This window comes from Macaca nemestrina, chromosome 6 (genome assembly GCF_043159975.1).
Source record: "Macaca nemestrina isolate mMacNem1 chromosome 6, mMacNem.hap1, whole genome shotgun sequence".
NCBI classification, from domain to species: domain Eukaryota; kingdom Metazoa; phylum Chordata; class Mammalia; order Primates; family Cercopithecidae; genus Macaca; species Macaca nemestrina.
The window spans coordinates 113,085,678-113,105,943 of NC_092130.1; the positions used below are offsets into that span (position 1 = coordinate 113,085,678).

General features: G+C 41.9%; 1 protein-coding gene and 1 pseudogene across 5 annotated transcripts in view; both read right to left on the reverse strand.

The window, feature by feature from the left end:
* The window catches only part of LOC139363869 (CREB-regulated transcription coactivator 2 pseudogene), a 38,253-nt pseudogene extending 26,510 nt beyond the window's left edge, over window positions 1-11,743 (reverse strand).
* Window positions 1-14,923, reverse strand: part of LOC105499458 (kinesin family member 2A) — an 85,646-nt gene extending 70,723 nt beyond the window's left edge. For 3 of the 5 annotated variants that reach the window (XM_011772014.3, XM_011772013.3, XM_011772010.3), the window contains exon 1: window positions 14,592-14,923. In XM_011772014.3, the coding sequence (XP_011770316.1) occupies window positions 14,592-14,655 (64 nt within the window). In that variant the 5' untranslated portion in view covers window positions 14,656-14,923. Of the gene's footprint in view, window positions 1-14,544; window positions 14,564-14,591 lie in introns of those variants that run through there. The other 2 variants (XM_011772011.3, XM_071098884.1) reach the window with 2 other exon arrangements.
* Window positions 14,924-20,266: the final 5,343 nt, after the last annotated feature.

Genomic DNA, 20,266 nt, shown 5'->3' on the forward strand with positions numbered 1-20,266 from the left:
TCATAAACACTTCATAAATTAAGCATGTTATCCTTTACAGGGTCACTTAAAAAAAAAAAATTCTATAGGCACAGCCTGAACTTCACAATCCAAGCCAGCATATTTCAAAAGTGTAATGTACACTGTGTGGACAAGAGTATGAGGAAACAGGCATTTTTGCAGATAGTAAGGTAAATTCATATCTATAGAAGACGAGTCAACAAGATCTATCAAAATCACACACACACAATTATCTGACCCAGAGCTTCTACTTCTAGAATTTTCCCCTACAGATATATTCATGTATGTATAAAATGTCAAAAGTTTAAGACTATTAAATACTACAGTACTGGCTGTGTAGCAGCTACAGATTAGGCACAAATGTAAATGTCATCAGTAAAAGACTGGTTAAATAAATTGTGGTATATTTACTCACTAATGAAATGTAGTACAAGAAAGAATGAGACTATTATGTATCTACTCAAAGGTTCTCCAATGTATCATTATTATTAAGTGAAAGTAAATTACATTCCAGTACATACAATATAACATCTGTAGGAAAAAGTATATATTTACACATATTTATACTACATGTAGACAGAGATACATAAGCACAGATTTTCCTGAAAAATGAAAAAGAAGTAATTCTCTACAAATATAAGAAGCTAGTAATATTTTTGTCTCTTGGAGAAGAACTGGGTAGCTAGCTGTGGGGTAGGGTAGGATGGAGACTAATAGATATATACATACATACATATATATATCCTTTTGGAACTTAATTAGCCATAGGAATATACTGCTATTCAAAACAGGTTATTAAAGAGAAAACTACAAGCATACATTAAAAACAGTGACACACACCTTGTCATGTCATATTCTTGATGCCTGAAGGATGAAACCACACAAGTCAATTTTTTAGAATGTCAAAACTTGAATAGACAGAGCAGTGAAAGAGCAGCTGGAAGTTCATTTAGTCACTGGTTCAGTACATAGATAATTTATAAAGTGTGCAAAGTACATGTCTTAGGCAATGGGGAATATAAAGGAACTTGATCTGACCAGACACAAACATATAATATAATACAATGAGTGTTTTGACAGAGTAAAGAGAGGAGACTCTCCACTCAAAAAGCAGGGGACCCATCTTAGGCTAGGAATCAAAAGGAGATACAGCAGTTAGCTAGGTTAGTTAGAAGTGGAGTGTTCCAAGGAAGTTCAGCTTGTCTGGAGTATAGTGTGCCTCAAATAAGCAGCAAGAATGAGACTGAAGAGGCAGGTTAGTTTGTTCAGGGTCCACCATAATAAGCCATGTTAGACTTGGGCTTCATACAAAGGGCAACAGAAGTAGAGAACGCTTTCAAAGTTTTCAGCAGGTGATCAGAGGGTCAAACTTACATGCCTGAAAGGTTACTCTGAAACAGTAATTAACCAAATTATTGTTTTGGGTTTTGTTGTTGTTGTTGTTGTTATTAACCAAATTACTCTCCTAGGTGAAGAGGCCTATTAGGAATTTGTTGCAACAGCACAGGCAAGACATAATGCTAGCATGACCAAAAGTTATAGTGGTACGTACAGAAAAAATGCAGGAAGAGTTACTTGAGTCATTAAATTAAGAGATCTGATAATAGGCTGTTCTTATTGAAAGAATAAGAACAGGAGTTCTTATAGGAGAATAAGGAGAAAGAATATAGGGGAATAAGGAGAATAAGGAGAAAGAATAAGGAGTCAAGGAAGACAACCAAGTTTCTGATTGGAGCAACAGAGTGAATGAGAAATACTGAAGTAGACTTGAGGAGGGGGCGATGGGTTCAATTTTGGACATGCTGAATCTGAGTGCTTATGAGATATCCAAGTGGAGATATGCAGTAATCCATGACATATACAAACAGTACATGTCTGTAGCCAACATGGGCTAAAAAGAAGCATTTGGTTTACCCAGAAAGAGAATACTATGTGAGAAGTACTGCAAGGGTAGGATCAAGCCCTGAAGAACACTTAAGCACCTGTAAAGATTAAAAAGGAAAAATCTGAGGAACAGAAGGAAAAGAAGCTCTACTTATTTTTAATTAAGGAATTGTTCTTAACAGAAACCCAAAAGAGCATGTAAAGTTAAAAGCAATGTTATTACTCTTAATAAAACTGCAACCAAAGAGCATATAAAAAAAGCATTTACCATATACTTAGAGCCAAGTTATAGTCAACTCTCAGTATCAGCTATAATTTAAAAAATACACAACCCACATATAATCCCAAAACAATTTCGAACAATGGGCTTATAAAAATAAATTTATGGCTGGACGCAGTGGCTCACACCTGTAATCCCAGCACCTTGGGAGGCCAAGGGAGGCGGATCACGAGGTCAGGAGATCGAGACCATCCCATTCAACATGGTGAAACCCCATCTCTACTAAAAATACAAAAATTAACTGGGCGTGGTGGCACGTGCCTGTAATCCCAGCTATTGAGGAGGCTAAGGCAGGAGAATCGCTTGAACCAGGGAGTTGGAGGTTGCAGTGAGCTGAGATTGCGCCACTGCACTCCAGCCTGGCGACAAAGACTCCATCTCCACACATACACACACACACACACAAATAATAATAATAATCATTTGGACAGGCCCCCAAATCAATCTATTATGTCAGCACGTTAGCAAGGTGCTATAATCTAATTGTTACCATTTTTCCTGACAATATTGTTGCTCATCTAATTTGAAGCATCCTTACGATGGCATTTGTTCCTGTTTAAATTGTCTAAAGTCTTGTGAGCAAGAGAGTTTAAACACAGGCAGTAGCAAAAGAGACTGCAGAAAACTAGAATGTCTTTGTCAAATTACAGAGCCACAGAGCATTTGTATTGAGTGCAGTAGCTACTTATCATTTTGTTGTAGCTGACAAACTAACTTCTTCTAGGGAAAAGTCCTTCAACTAATTCTTCAAAGAAATCAGATGAAGGGACACATGATGGCCATACAGCAAATACTAGTTGGATTAATAAAAACTCCTGATTAATAAAAAAGTATACCCTAGAAAGGAAAAGAAAAGCATTATGAAATTATTTGACTTCCAATGGCTAGAACATTAATAGTGCACAAAAATGAATTACGGTCTACAATGAATTAGTATATAGAGGATTTTGGGAGCAGACAATCTATGTTCTAATCTCAGATTTGCTACTTATTTTATGTATGACCTTGGACAAGTCAACTTCCTCATTATAACAATATAAGCAAGTTTTGACCAACAGTAGTATTTAATCAAAGAGCTTCTTATGGTTAAATTCTAAGACGTACCTCACTAATTAGGGCCTCTAATTTGTTCTCATTTCTTAAAAATCTTATAGGTGGCCGGGCGCTGTGGCTCAAGCCTATAATCCCAGCACTTTGGGAGGCCAAGACAGGTGGATGACCTGAGGTCGGGAGTTCGAAACTAGCATGACCAACATGGAGAAACCCCGTCTCTACTAAAAATACAAAATTAACTGGGCACGGTGGCACATGCCTATAATCCCAGCTACTCGGGAGGCTGAGGCAGGAGAATTACTTGAACCCGGGAGGCAGAGGTTGCGGTGAGCCGAGATTGCACCATTGCACTCCAGCCTGGGTAACAAGAGTGAAACTACGACTCAAAAAAAAAAAAATGGGATGGGTGGCTAAAGTTGCCATACACGTGAATCCTTTTTACTATACTATAGCTCATTAAAAAATTGTTCTTCTTACATTGGCCAATAGACTATGCATGACAAAAATGAATGGCAAAATTTTATCTTAATTGTATACCTATATAACTAATCCTCATTCATAAATTATATATTTTTTGTCTTTAATTGGTCCATTATTTCAAGAGTGGTTTAACTTTTAACACCTGAAGTTTGCATCCTCTCCTCCCCAACCTTTTTTAGGTTCACAGCAAAATTGAGTGGAAGGTAGAGAGATTTCCCATATAATCCTTAACCCCACATATACACAGCCTCCCCACTATCAATGCCCTGCACCAGGTACACTCATTACAATCAATGAACCTATCTTGACACACCATTATCACCCAAAGTCCCTAGTTTACATCAGGGTTGACTCTTGGTATTGTACCTTCTATGAATTTTGGCATATGTATCGCGACATGTATCCACCTTTATAGTATCATACAGACTAATTTCACTGCCTCTGTGCTGTGCTTATTTATCCCTTTGCTTACCTCTTTTTGCAAGTCCTAAATTGCAAACTGCAGTTTAGAGAGTCTGAATACTGAAATGGCACTTAGAATCCTAAGGATGAAAAAGAGAAGGCAAATGCCAGGACAGAAAAAACAGGCCAAAAGTAAGAGCAAAGAAAAAGTGAAAAAGAGCAGCTGCATTTCAAGAAACAAAACACTTCAATCCTTAAAGAGCTGATGCCATATTATGTGTGTACTGCTTTTCCTTCTCATTCCGTTCCAAGAATTCTGAGAGGGTCCTGGCTAACACACTATATAGCTCAGTATTAAGAAGGCAAAGTACTCAGTTATAGCTTAAGCAAATTCCCACTGCAGGTAAACATGCAATGGAAGTGATTTATACCTTAAACTCACTTACTTTTAGGATATTAGTGGCAAAAACTATATGCAGCCTGAGTTGGATGCTCTCCTTGATATTACCTTGATAGGCTCTACAGTCCTCTACACCGTATTCTTGAATAGGGTTAGCTTGATGAAATAAAACTGAAGAGATTTAAAACCTATACTCAGACTTTCCAAATGTTAAGTAAGTCCTTTCCTTTCAACTCATCTGCCTTTATTCAGCACAAGTGATATACTGCAAAATAACATCAATTCTTCTTGCAGTGTGTTCTGCATATCATTTGTTCCTTAATCATTGCTCACCCTCCTAGAGTGATGAAATCTTATCCATGCTACCTCTCATTTTCAGTACTACTCTCCCTCTAATCTATCACTAATCACTAACTCCTATTACTGCTCTTAGGAGATTAAGTCCTATAGTAGTTTCCAAGTGTCCTAGAAATTAATTCCAAGATCCTTACCTTACCTCTGTTTCCAGGTCTTTAATAGGGTGTCCCAGATTATCCCTCCTTCCATATCTTCCTCATCATCCTGCCCTCTGCCTGTTTTAAACGCCCTTCACCAGACAGTTCTGTTTCCAGTCAGGGACTTCCTCCATGCTGTCCTACATGGCTAGAATGCCTCCTTCCCCTCAGGGCAACCTACTGGTCATCTTCCTCTTACCATTTAAACTTCATTCTCCACGAAGTCTTGTCAGACACTCTGTTAGGAGATACCACTTTTACTAAAATAATGGATCACAACACTGGCTATACCCTGGAATCACGAATGTGTGACAAGTTAAGCTTCACCAGTATGTGAGGTGCCTTACAGTAAAATACTGATACCTAGACTACATACCAGAGAGACTCTCTAGGTAAAGGAACCAGATATTGGCTGTGGTGGGTTGGCTGTGGTGGGTTGCCTTTTTTTTTGGTCTGTTTTTTTCCACAGCCCCACAGGTGATCTACTGAGCAGCCAGAGTTATGAACAGGCTGAGCATTCTTTAATCCAAAATGCTCCAAAATCTGAAACTTTTTGAGCACCAACATGACACCACAGTGGAAAATTCCACACACGACCTCGTATTAGGTTGTGGTCAAAATGCAGGCATCAGGCCGGGTGTACTGGCTCACACCTATAATCCCAGCACTTTGGGAGTCTGAGGCAGGCGGATCACTTGAGGTTAGGTGTTTGAGACCAGCCTGGCCAACATGGTGAAACCCTGTCTCTACTAAAAATACAAACATTAGCTGGGGATGGTGGCACATGCCTGTAATCTCAGCTACTCGGGAGGCTGAGCCAGGAGAATCACTTGAACCCAGGAGGTAGAGGTTGCAGTGAGCCAAGATCATGCCACTGCACTCCAGCCTGGGTGATAGAGTAAGACTCCATCCTAAAAAAAAAAAAAAAAAAGTTCATTCTTAGCACAGTATAGACACTCAGCAAATTTTACCACAAGTTTGTTTACTGCTGATCCTGTCTTTCCTGTAGGTAAAATTTGGTCAAAATTAATGCCAAAACCTACAAAAACTTCGAGAAAAAGTCTTCAAAAGTAAATAAAACATAGCCCAGGCAGGAACCTGATTCTTACAGTTCCTTGGCCATAATACATAAGGAGGTTATATCCAAATGACACATAACCACCAGTAGCTGGATCTACTGCTATTTTCATGCTCTGCTTCCTTGGTCTCTGTTTGTTTGTTTGTTTGTTTGTTTGTTTTGAGACAGTGACTTGTTCTGTCACCCAGATTGGAGTGCAGTGGCATGATCACAGCTCACTCATAGCCCCACCTCGTCCTCCTGAGTAGCTGGGACTACAGTCACACGCTACCAGGCCTGGCTAATTTTATTTTTTGTAGAAATAGGGCCTCATCATGTTGCCCAGGCTGGTCTCCAACTCCTGGCTTCAAGCAATCCTCCCGCCTAGGCCTCCCAAAGTGCTGGGATCACAGGCACGAGACACCACACCAAGCTAGTCTCTATTTACAAGTACCCCAACCCAGGATTTCTAGAGAAACCTGCAGTCAGGTGCTGGTCTGCCAAAAACTTAAAATTGAATAAGTTTGGCCAGGTATGGTGGCTCACATCTGTAATCCCAGTACTTTGGGAGTCCAAAGAGGGAGCATTGCTTGAGGCCAGGAGTTCAAGACCAGCCTAGTCAACATAGCAAGACCCTGTCTCTACAAACAATACAAAAATTAGCTATGCACGGTTGTGCATACCTGTAGTCCTAGCCACTTGGGAAGTTAAGTGAGAGGACTGTTTGAGTCCAGGAGTTGGAGGCTGCAGTGAGCTATGATCATGCCACGCACTCCAGCCTGGGTGACAGAGCAAAACCCCCTAAAAAAAATTCCTCTTGATACCAAAACAATTTAAAAGTTATAAACTTATACTCAAATAGGTACTAGAAGATAGAAAATAGGCTAATAATGACAATGTCAATTTCAATTGGCTGACTGCGGCTATCAGGGCTGATAATGCTGTATTAAGAACTCTGAGACTGGCTGGGCGCAGTGGTTCAAGCCTGTAATCCCAGCACTTTGGGAGGCTGAGGTGGGTGGATCATGAGGTCAGGAGTTCGAGACTAGCCTAGCCAACGTGGTGAAACCCCCATCTCTACTAAAAATACAAAAAAATTAGCTGGGCATGTTGGTGCACGCCTATAATCTCAGCTACTTAGGAGGCTGAGGGAGGAGAATCGCTTGAACCCAGGAGGGAGAGGTTGCAGTGAGCCGAGGTCATGCCACTGCACTCCAGCCTAGGCAACAAGAGCACAACTCCCTCTCAAAAAACAAAACAGAACAAAACAAAAAACATAACAACAAAAAAAACTCTGAGGCTAAATTCATCAGGAAAGCATGCTAGGAGGGATCATGGATATTGGTCATAGAGGAGAGATGGCATATATGACATGTATTTTCCATCTAAAAGGTCCATAACTTCAGGAGTCTAACTAAAAAGCCTAATCTTTAAAAGGAAAGTAGTAATAATGTACACACAAAATGGCAAACTTCTATCGATACTAATCACACTATAGATGAATCATTTATTTACTTGTTTGTGAGGGCAGGAACTATTTTTGCTTTATTCTGTTTTTGTATCTCCAACACTTATCAAAATGCCTGATACATAGCAGGCTGTTAATAGAAGTGTATTCAATGAAATCTGCAAAAAAAAAAAAAAAAAAAAAAAAAAGGAAAAGAAAAGAAATATAAGACCACATTATTTTGATATGCCATAATCACTTAAGGTCTATACTCCAAATATCACACACCCTAGTGAATGATCCAGTGAATTTCATGTTTTATCGTAGTGGGTAACGAGATCCTCAAACTCATGGGCTCAACCAATTCTCCTGTTTTGGCCTCCCAAAGTGCTGGGATTACAGGCACGAACTACGATGCTCAACCTAGAAACATGACTTTTAAAAGGAACACTTCCCTCACTCATATTACTCTTGGGGGATAGTTTAATATGGTGAAATTCTAATGTCTATTTTCACTTAGCACTATAATATCATTCATATTACTTTAGCTAAAAAAGCTGGAAGACAACTTAACCTGTATTTGTTCTACAACTGAACCAGAAGAATAAAAATTAGTTTTATCCAAGGTTTAAAAATTGTATCTGTTCTTAAGCTTAAGAATCATAATCTCAAAACAAACAAACACCTTAAAATTATTTTAGGTTACAAAACAGAGGTGTTAAAATTAAAGGAGATGGCTGAATCCAAGAATCAAACTTTGCAAAAGATTAATGTCATATTAATCACAACTATACTTATGACTAGAAAGAATGGAGTCTAGATGATCTCTCAAGGAATCTTGTTCTGGATTTTCCACACTCTTGCCCCTTGTCTCATTTGAGCACACAAGATTTAACTGGCTCTTTGCTATTTTCTCTAGTATTTTAGCAATCATGACACATAAAACAAGTTGACACACAGCCTTTCCTCAGAGTTTCAAATCTTTGTCATAAGAATCAAGTGGCTAGGCGATGAATATAGATTCCTGGCTTTCTGTGGTACTTTTGGAAGCAATAAGTAAGTGACTATTTTAAGTTTTTTGCGCTTCTTTCATAGTAGTGGAAAGAATTTTACTACAGGGGTTTGTATGTCTCAAAAAAATTACTGAAGTATACAACTTCACACCATAATCAGCTAACATTTGTCTGCAGCACTTAAGAGAGCTGGGAGTGAAGGGATTTAGGCTTTGGCCCAGGATATGCCCCTTATCAGCCATGTGATCTTGGCAAATCCAACCTCAGATTCTTCACCTATAAACCGATAATCTGCCATCTTCCTATCCTGCTTACCTCATAGAGTTCCTGTGAGGATCCAATTAGTTAACATGTCTTGAAGCACTTGGAAAACTATTAAGCCCTAACAAATACGTATACAGAAACATTATCGTCCTAGTCCTCAGGCAAAAGGGAACTATTAGGTCACAAATTCCCCTATTCCATCTCACCCGCATAATCAATCACATAATTGTACCGAAAGAACAACTGTATTGCTACATGGCTCATCTTTATTACTTAAATTTACACACTCTATTCTCCAGAAGCCTATATAATGACGTGTAAAGATGAACCAGCAGAAGAAAAATGTGGCAAAGCATATAAAGAATTCGGCCATTTAAAATCTTTTCTGAAGATTTTCTTTGCCTATCCTGAACCCCAAAATTCCTGATGGGTCCTCGGAAATTGTCAATTGCCTCTTGATTTCAGATGTTACAAGGAACTGTTTACACCAACACTTAACTAAGAAACAAGAATATTCTCCTCCCACAATTTTAGGTTTTATGAACTTGTAGTAACATATCACTCCTTACCAGGGATCATTCTAATCAAGTTCTGTAACACTGCTCACTGGTGCCTTTCTCTCAAGTAAGAAGCAATTTCCTACATCTTGACTGGGCTGTAAAAAACGGTATATGGTTCCAAAATAACAGAGAATTCCTCCTTTACTGTCATAGTTCTTGATAGTCTGATTTCTATGCTGAGCATGTCAGGTTCCTGGCCATCACTGACAAGCTGTATGAATCTAGATAAGTCACTTATGGTGATCTGGGACTCAAGTTCCACATTTATAAAAATGAAAACTAGTTTATCTCCAAAAACCTTTCTGGTGGAAATATTCTAAGATTCTTTTCAGATCACATGTATCAATACAGTCACAGTATTGTGACTAAGAGACCCCCCCCAAAGAACAATCCCATATTAGCTGCAGCTTCCAAATGTTCAACATTTCTCATTTCTCCCCCAGTACCCAAAGGGTAGTTACAGCTACTATAGAACTGTTAACAGTGCAGCTTAAAAAACAAAAAACAACTAGCTACGCGACAGAAAGATCGTAGGTTTTTTTAAGAGTCAGTGGGTTTTAAAAAGGGAAAGGAATTGAATCAGAAAAATAGGAAGACACATGTAAGAAAATATACCAGTCCAATTTCATACCAGGTTATCTCCTGCGGCAGGGAATAATCTTAGGACTCCAATCCTAACCCCTGTCACTGATAACCTTAGAATACCAGAAAAGTCATAGATTAACCTTAGCAGATCACTCAATTTCAATTAACGATGTAGATCCTGACTAAGAGGCCAGTGGGAAGCAGAGGGCCAGAGTAGGGAGGTAGCAGTACAGAGAAGCATAGATGGAAGGTTTTGCTTCCAGCTAAGACGTCATTCTAATGATTAATTAAAATGTTTGAAAACAAAAAATCCAATAATGTATGATTTATTCAAAAACGATGTGCAAGGAATTTTGCTAGGCATCAAGGGGTGGAGGTGGGGGTGGGAATGGGGGTAACGACACACAGATGCATTCAGAGAATTTAAGAGTCATTAGAGGCTGGGTGCAGTGGCTCACACCTGTAATCCCAGCAGTACTTTGGGAGGCTGAGGTGGGTGGATCACTTGAGGCCAGGAGTTCGAGACCAGCCTGGCCAACGTGGCAAAAACCTGTCACTACTAAAAATACAAACATTAGCCAGGCATGGTGGCACACACCTGTAGTCCCAGCTACTTGGCAGGCTGAGGTATGAGAATCGCTTGAACCCGGCAGGCAGAGGTACAGTGAGTGGAGATCGCACCACTGACAGAGCGAGACTCCGCTCAAAAAAAAAAAAAAAAAAAAGAAGTATTAGTTATTAGTAAGTCCCATTACCCCATGCAGTTTAAAAATATAATATTAAGAATATGTACCCACAGGTATGAGCTGAGAGGAGTTGAAAAAAAAAAAGTTACAGACCCAAACATTAATACTTAAGGAAATATGCTATCTCATGAATAACACAGGATAATCTAGGAATTCAGATGCTGACTGAATTTATCTGGTTTTAGTAATCAGTGAAGACTCATTAGGATAGTTTTCATCACGGTCTTGAAAAATAGGAATAAGCTCATTTTAGTGTACCTGTTTGCCCTTGGAATATGTTTATTAGTATAAGAGCATTGCTGATGGGAAAAGCATGGTCTGAAATAGGGACATGGATCACCATCAGCAAGCAAAAAGAAAAACATCAAGTCGCCAGTTAATAATGGTCTGAAGCGGGACATGGATGAAGCTGGAAACCATTATTCTGAGCAAACTATCACAAGGACAAAAAAACAAACATCGCATGTTCTCATTCATAGGTGGGAACTGAACAAGAGAACACTAGGACACAGGAAGGGAAACATCACACACCCCGGCCTGTCATGGGGTGGGGGGAGGGGAGAGGGGCAGCATTAGGAGATACACCTAATGTAAATGAGCAGCTAATGGGTGCAGCACACCAACATGGCACATGTATAAATATGTAACAAACTTGCACATGTTCCCTAGAACTTAAAGTAAAACTTAAAGTAGAACTTAAAACATGTTGTGCACATGTTCCCTAGAACTTAAAGTATTAAATAAAATGGTCTGAAGCAGCCCTTCTTTACTCATGTCATTTCTACTGTCTCAGATATTAGTGTTTATCCAACTGCAAAGTGTATTTTTGTTATAGTAACCACTAGTGTTTTATCCAATATACATCTGTTATGGAAGTGAGAGGAAGCAAACAAGCTTCTTTAAAATGAAAAAGGGAAAGCTTGAGGGGCATTCTACCAGACATGATTTCTACTGTGAAACACTACTGTCCAATGCAAATGATCCTTCCCTTCTTTCCAAGTTCTCTACTAATCTTCTGCCTTCCACCAACTCCATCATGCATCTGAGGCACATAAAAAGATACATGACCATAGGTTAGGATAATAACACACGATAATGACTTCCATAATTTCTTATAGGCAAACCGCTTTTGAAACGTGGTTTTAGGTTAGTAGCACTTATGTAAGAACACAAAGGTCTTGTATGTCTGGGAACTTCTGGTATAGGCTGAAGGTGAAGGCTGAAAAAAACCAAAACCACTTCAAGTTCAATAAATTTATATAAAATATGCTCCATAAAAGTTAAAATGTATACATCAAATATCATATGCTTTTTTCTGATAAGATTTCAAAGTTAACATCTATACTAATAAAGACTTAAGAGTGTAAAGAATTTACACATTTTATTGCACCCTAATTTTTAAAAAAATAAATTTCATTGTGCGTATCTGAGGTTTACAACATGATGCTATGGAATATAGATAGCAAAATGGTGAAGCAGATTAACATAGCTATCATTTCACATAATTACTTCTTTAACAACAGCTGCTAAAATCTACTTATTTAACAAAAATCTCGAATACAATTTTACTAACATTGGTACCCCTGTATCTCTAAACTTGTTCATCCTACATATCTGCTATTTTGTATCCTTGACCTACATCTCCCAATTTCCTCTCCTTTCCCCCACCAGCAGTAGTAACCACTGTTTCATTCTGTGTATTTTAGCTCCTTAAAAATATATTCTACATGAGTGAGATTATGCAATATTTTCCTTAGTGTCTGGCTTATTTCATTTAACTTAATGTCCTTCCAAGTCCATCTACGTTGTGGTAAATAGTAGGATCTCCTTTTTTAAGGCTGAATAATGTTCCATTGTGCGTTGCCTATACACACACATAAACATATACACACATACAGAACAATTTCTTTAGCCATTCGTCACCCATCGATGGACATTTAGGTTGTTTCCCTATCTTGGCTACTGTGAATAATGCTGCAATGAACACGAGACTGCAGATATCTTCACAAAGTGATGATTTCCTCTCCCTTGGGGGTATACCCAGGACAGGGGTTGCTGTGCACCCAGAATCTTCAAAACAATATGTAAATCCTACTTTTGCTGGTATACTGTGAACTCGTATTTACCTAAAAAAAATGACATTAACAGCACTCTTTCAAGAAAGTAATTTGAAGAGAAAATACAAAAGAAACCTCAACCGAAGTAAAGAAGGTATCTCTTTCCCATCAGTGTTACTGGTAACTTCTAAAGCCCTAAGCGGTATAATTTATCTTTTCATATACAGGATAATGATGGTTTCAGTTGTTACCACAAATTACCTCAAATATAATGGAGGAAAAAAATCATTAGCTATATAGGGTCTTCCAATATATCATACACACAACATGAAAATCAACCTAGCTTCACATAACTTGGTCAAACCTGGCAGAATCCAAGGGAGGCGGGGACGCGAGAGCCAAGTTACTACTGACTAGGCTAGGCTAAAGGCCAATACATAAGCCACAAATAAAAGGAATCGAGGGCAGGCGCGGGGGCTCACGCCTGTAATCCCAACACGTTGGAAGGCCGAGGCGGGTGGATCACCTGAGGTCAGGAGTTCGAGACCAGCCTGGTCAACATGGTGAAACCCCGTCTCTACTAAAAATACAAAAAATTAGCTGGGCGTGGTGACGGGCGCCTGTAATCCCAGCTACTCGGGAGGCTGAGGCAGAAGAATAGCTTAAACACGGGAGGTGGAGGTTGCAGTGGGCCGAGATCGCACCACTGCACTCCAGCCTGGGTGAAACTCCGTCTCAAAAAAAAGAAAAAAGAAAAAAAAAGGAGTCGGTATGAGATGAAGTCAGGAACACTGCTCAACTCGAGATTATCACACAGCTCTCGTTCTTTCAATATTGGTACCTAAAGAAAATAATTTCACTTATCTCCCTCCGTGCATTTATTCTTTTACAATATGAATTATTTACAATCTGGCTGGCATATCTGACTCCACACCCCAAGCTAGTGACATAAAACATTTTCCCCAAGAGAAACCTACAGAAAGATACATAAGCCTAAGGCTCTTAAAAAAAAAAAAAAAAAAAAAAAAAAAATGAGGCATGTGTCTTCACCTCGCCTTACACTTTTCTCAGTTACCTCTCCCGAGGGTGTGAAAATATCAACATCCGGTCGCCCACCCCCACACCCTCTCAGCAGTGCCTCGCATTGACTCTGCCCATCCCCTAGCCTTCCCTTTACATTCTCATCACCTTGGAGAAGCCCATCGAATATTTCTTCGCATTGCTCCCCCACCCTTATTCATGGCTCAGCGCGATATTCTCCACATCTTTCTCCCAAGGAAGTGGCAAAAAAGAAAGCAGCATGGTCGAGGACGAAAGCCGGGGAGGTCTGACAACCAGACGGCAGTTTAAGGCGACGGGATTGGCTCTTTTCCCCCATCTCGGCCTCCGACCAGCAGTCGGTTCTCTAAACGTGAAATCGCTGGTCTTCTCGCTCCCCCACCCCCATCCCCGTCAGAGGCCAGGCCGGTAAAATGCGAAGACCGCGGGGAAGCGCAAGGCAGGGTCATCCCTAACGAAGCCCGCTCCCTCCCGGGCTGGTGTCCCCGGGGGGGGGGGCTGGAGATTGCGGGGGGAGGAGCGAGCGGCCCCCGCCCAGAGACCCCCGGAGACGCGACCCTCGACACCCAGGCCCTTTCCCCACCCGGCTTCCCTCCCCCGCGGCCCGGCCCGGAGAACTGCAGCGGCGCCCGGGCGGACCCCACGCCGGCCTCACTGGCACACACACCACACACAAAAGCGCCGCGGCCGCCGCCTTCCCGCCCCCACAGCCCGGCGAAGCAATCAATGAGGCGGCCGGCGCCCGCGTCCCCTCAGTGCACACCCGAACGCGGGGCCGAGCGGTCCAGCGGGGCTAGCAGCGCGGCTCACCATCGCTGCGCTTGATCTCCACGTAAATCCCGATCTGGATCTTGCCGAAGTTGGCCGTTGCCATCACCTCATCTGGAGCAGCGGCAGCGGGCCGAGGGAGGGGGACCGGAGAACGGAAAAGGCGGGGAGGGGGCGGGGTAGGTGTGGGAGGGGGAGCGGCTGCCCGCGGCCGCGCCGGCCCGGGCGACAGCGTGAACGCGAGCGGGGCCGCGAGGAGCAGTTGTGGGGAAGCAGGCGGAGGCCCCGGGCCTGCAGGCCGGCAGGAGGACGCGCACGCCGGGGAGTCGGGGTGAAGCTGGGGCCGGGGCCGTGAGGCGGCGCGGGGTAGAGTGGGAGGGCCCGCGCCGCCTGCCCGGGAGCCGACGCTGGGGAGGCGGGGCGCCGCGCGCCTGCGCAGAGCGCGCCTCGGCGTTTCTTCTTCCTCTTCGGCTTGCCTCTCCCGGCTGCCTCCAGGTGGCCCCGCCCAGCTCTGCAGCGGGGCGGGCGGCGGCCGCGGCTTACCCGGCCGCTGTAGCTGTGCGCTCTCGGCCCGGCCCCCAGCTAGCCGGCGTCGTGTTTGATTTAAGCGCGCGGCCTAGAAGACGCGGGAAGCGTCGCGCTGAGCTTTCTTGCCCTCTCGCTTCTGTGAATTGGCGCTGTTGCCGGAATGGGTTAAAGGCCACGTGGTTTCAGGGCTTTCCAGCGGGCTGAGGGATGTGAATTCAAGGGCCCTCCGTTGACAGTATGGGCTGGGTGTTTTCATAGGAAGGTGGCACCCCCAATTTCCGCTTACAGGTGGCTGACTCAAGCAGTCCTCCCAAGCACACTTGGTTCAGGTTTCCCATTCAGTTACGCTGGAAGGGAAGAAACACCTTTGAGGTGTCACCTACCCTAAATCGAAATGAAGATCCACCCCTTTGTAGTCTTGCCTTGTAGTTCATCACGCTCAAAAGGAAGCTCTGTGGTGGGACGTCCTTAACTGTTCAGGTTATGAGGCATCAGATGCTGGTGTCCTGTTTCTGCTGAGGATTCAAGACTTACTTGCTTTGCCCTGTAAAGCCAACAACTGTGACTCAATGGAATAAGGCAGACACATAAGGTTGACTAGGGAATGTGTCTTTCTGCAGTCATTTAATTAGTCTGACCACATCGGCAATGTGGAAAGCAAGACTCTCCATCCTGGCAGAGCAGGAAGGCCACGTGGACCGGGGCCCGGGAAACTGTATTTATAGCACCGTGTAAAAACCTCCAAACGTCTAACTCCTGCTTGTAGTACTGGCAATTGATATGTAGGAAACGACACTTTTCATGACCTACTTTTCCCAGTCATTGTTTTTTGTTGTTGTTTTGTTTTGTTTTTGAGAGGGAGTCTTGCTCTGTGGCTCAGGCTGGAGTGCAGTGGCGCGATCGCCTTTCACTGTAATCTCCGCCTCCTGGGTTCAAGTGATTCTCATGCCTCAGCCTTCTGAGTAGCTGGGATTACAGGCCCGCGCCACCAGGCCCGGCTAATTTTTGTATTTTTAGTAGAAGATGGGGTTTCACCATATTGGCCAGGCTAGTCTCAAACTCCTGACCTCAGGTGATCCACCCGCCTCCGCCTCCCAGAGTGCTGGGATTACAGGCATGAGCCACCGCGCCCGGCCTTCCCTAGTCATTGTTAATCTCCCTGTAACAATAACTACAAATATACAATTTACAATTTAAAAATTGGAAACTGGATATATACATCAGTGCTTATCTGGATATATGTGTCCTCCTAGAGTTTTCAATCTAAGTCATCAAGTAGGTCCTTTAAAAACTGTTAAAAGACTGGCTTCATCTGTAGCTTGAACATATTGAAGGTATCCTTGTCAAAAGAACAATCCTATTGAATCCATTCTAAAGTGTGTATAATTTCTATTAAAACACACACACACACACACACACACACACACACACACACACACACACACACTGGATAGACAATGTGGAAAATAACTTCTTTTACATTCCAGAAATGACATCACTCTTGAGAACCCCTGTTTCAAGTGAAATTTGACCAAATCAGGGTTTAGCTTTTATTTTTTCTATAATTTTGGGAGTTTTATCTGAACTCTTTGAGCTCCTGTCTAGAATTCATTTTCTGATGTCTCTGCAACTGAGGTATAAAACATCTATTTATGTTTTATTCATGCTTCATAAAGAATGCAAAGAAATCAAGCTATACAGCTCAAAGTTAACATTGCTTCATGAAATATTATTATTATTATTATTTGAGACAAAGTCTCGGTCTGTCGTCCCCAGGCTGAAGTGCAGTAGCATGATCTCGGCTCACTGCCACCTCCACCTCGTGGGTTCAAGTTATTCTCCTGCCTCAGCCTCCCAAGTAGTTGGGACTACAGGCGTGTGCCACTACGCCCAGCTAATTTTTTGTATTTTTAAAATAGAGACGGGTTTCACCGTGTTAGCCAGGATGGTCTCGATCTCCTGACCTCATGATCCACCCGCCTCGGCCTCCCAAAGCGCTGGGATTACGTGAGCCACCACACCCAGCCCATAAAATATTTTTTGTATCATGGTTGCTGACACATACCTTACACTCTGTAGTTTATATGGTTAGTCTTAACCTTTAATCCATATAAAAGGTATTTTTAAAATACATACATTGTTTTGCTCCATAAAAATGTATGACATAACACTTAACAAACACAAAACTTTTCCTTTATAAGACATACCCGGGGCCGGGCGTGGTGGCTCAAGCCTGTAATCCCAGCACTTTGGGAGGCCGAGACGGGTGGATCACGAGGTCAGGAGATCGAGACCATCCTGGCTAACACGGTGAAACCCCGTCTCTACTAAGAAATACAAAAAACTAGCCGGGCGAGGTGGCAGGCACCTATAGTCCCAGCTACTCAGGAGGCTGAGGCAGGAGAATGGCGTGAAAGGCGACAGAGCGAGACTCCGTCTCAAAAAAAAGACATACCCAAAAGGCTTACGTTTTTTTGGTACACATCAGCGTATGTATTTACCAAGACTTTCATTATGGGCTTTGTATGCTAGTGGCTTCCTGAAGAGTAGCCATAAATACATACAATGTGACTATGTTTCCTTCAACATCCTGGATCAAAGATTCTAACTGTGACTCAGACATTAACAAGATGTATAATCCTAACTAGAGCTACTACTAATAAGATCCTGAAGTGGTAACTACTAATTAATCACTAAGATATATATACCCTACTAAGAACTACTGTTTTTATTAGGATTATATAGTCTGCACTCAGACATTTGTTCAATGAGTTAACTTCTTAAACTGCTCAGTATCTCAGTTACTTCTTTGATCAACCTGGAATAATAACTTACATTCTCTCAATCACAGAAATTTTTTGTGATGACAAATAAAATGTGATAGTGCCTTGATATTTATAGGTTGTTTTTTTTTTTTTTTTTTTTTTTTTTGAGATGGAATCTCACTCTATCACCCAGACTGGAGTGCAATGGCGTGATCTCAGCTCACTGCAACCTCTGCCTCCCGGGTTCAAGCAATTCTCCTGCCTCAGCCTCCTGAGTAGCTGGGATTACAGGCGCCTGCCACTACGTCCGGCTAATTTCTGTATTTTTAGTGGAGATGGGGTTTCACCATGTTGGGTAGGCTGGTCTCAAACTCCCGACCCCGGATGTTCTGCCCGCCTCAGCCCCCCAGAGCGCCGGGATTACAGGCGTGAGCGACCGCGCCTGGCCTATAATTTGTTTCATGAAAGTAAACCATCCTATAAAATATAACCCAGGCCGCGTGCTGTGGCTCATACCTGTAATCCCAGCACCTTGGGAGGCCTAGACAGGAAGATCCCTTGAGCTCAGGAGTTTCAGACCAGACACTTGTAGTCACATTCTGCTCAGTGAAAATACCAGGTGAAAGGCTATTGAAGTGATCACTTAGATAATGCAAAAGAGATAATATCATTTTTTTCTTAAAACCTATAGCTGGCTTCCCAGAATAAAATCTAAATTATTTACAAAAGTCTACGCGATCTAGCTCTGGCTTCCTCAGCAGCCTCATCTGGCACTGCTCTCCTCTCACTCTGCTCCATTTTCGCAGAAGTGCTTTCTGTCCCCTAAATCAGTCAAGATCTCTGATCAGGATGGCTGCTCTTGCTCAACTTTTCATGTGACTGATTTCATCTTCCAGATCTCAGTCAAAAATCACTCCTGGAAAAAGCCTTTCCTTGTCCCTCACCTTACCCCCACTTTTCTCAATCTGTCTCTCCTCCTCAACACTAAAGTAACATCCTCAAGGGTAGAAATCTTGCCTAAAATTCTTCACTCTATCTTTGGCACATAGAAGGGTACCTGGAACACAGCTGCTCAGCAAATACTTGTTGAATGAATGAAGGAAAAGTTTGATAAGGAAAAGTTTGATAATTTGTTACATGTTGCCAAATTTATAGTCTTAGATAGTCTTTTACCTTTTTTTTTTTTTTTTTTGAGATGGAGCCTCACTGTCACCCAGGCTGGAGTGCGGTAGCATGATCTCAACTCACTGCAACCTCTGCCTTCTGGGTCTAAGCGATTCACTAGAATCAAGAGATTCTCACGCCTTAGTCACACGAGTACCTGGGATTACAGGCATGTGCCACCACACCAGGCTAAGTTTTATATTTTTTGTAGAGGACAGGGTTTTACCAATTTGGCTAAGCTGGTCTTGAACTCTTGACCTCAAGTGATCCACTCACCTCAGCCTCCCAAAGTGCTGGGATTAGAGGCATGAGCCACTGCACCTGGCCCATCTTTTCTCCTTCTGAATAAGCTCAATTGGTAATAAATTTTCTCATTTATATGACCCAGACAATCAATATTTAATGTTTCAGTCTTCTGAACCTCAAAAATCTCTAGCAGATGTAGATTAGTGTATATGTAATAAATGTTTATAAAAAGTTTAGGCTGGCGCAGTGGCTTGTGCCTGTAATCCTAGTGCTTTGGAGGCTGAGGCGGGAGAGTTTTTTGAACCCAGGAGTTTGAGGCTACAGTGAGCTGTGATCCTACCATTACACACAGCCTGGGTGACAGAGTGAAACCCTGTCTCAAAAAATAAAAAATAAAAAAGTTTTAAAACAAAAACAGTATAAAGTAAAATGAAAGGGAAAGCCCTCGTTGCCCTCCAAGTCCCATTTTCTGGAAGTGGCCACTGTTAAGTATCATATTAATCCAATAATTCTCAATCTTTATTGGGCATAAGAGTCATATGGGATGATTGTTATGCAGACTCTTGGGTCCTATCATCAGAGATTGTGATTCAGTAGATCTAGTTTGAAGTGTAGGAATATGCACTTTTTTAACATTCACTCCAGGTGATTTTCACTCCAGGTCAGGTGATGATGCTTTGAAAAATGTATTTTACAAAAAATTTTAAGCCTGGGCAACATAGTAAAACCTTGTTTCTACAAAAAAATAAAAAATTAGCTGGGTGAGGTGGTGTGTGCCTCTAGTTCCAGCTACTCTGGAGGCTGAGGCAGGAAGATGGCTCGAACCCAGGAATTCAAGGCCACAGTCAGCTATGATTGCACCACTGCACCACTCGCCTGAAACGGTGAGACCATATCTCTAAAAATAAAATAAAATAAAATAAAATAAATTTTATTATATAAATGATTTTTCCTGTGTGATTAATATTTTAAAGAAATCATGCTGTATATACTGTTCTGAAACTTTCTTTTTTA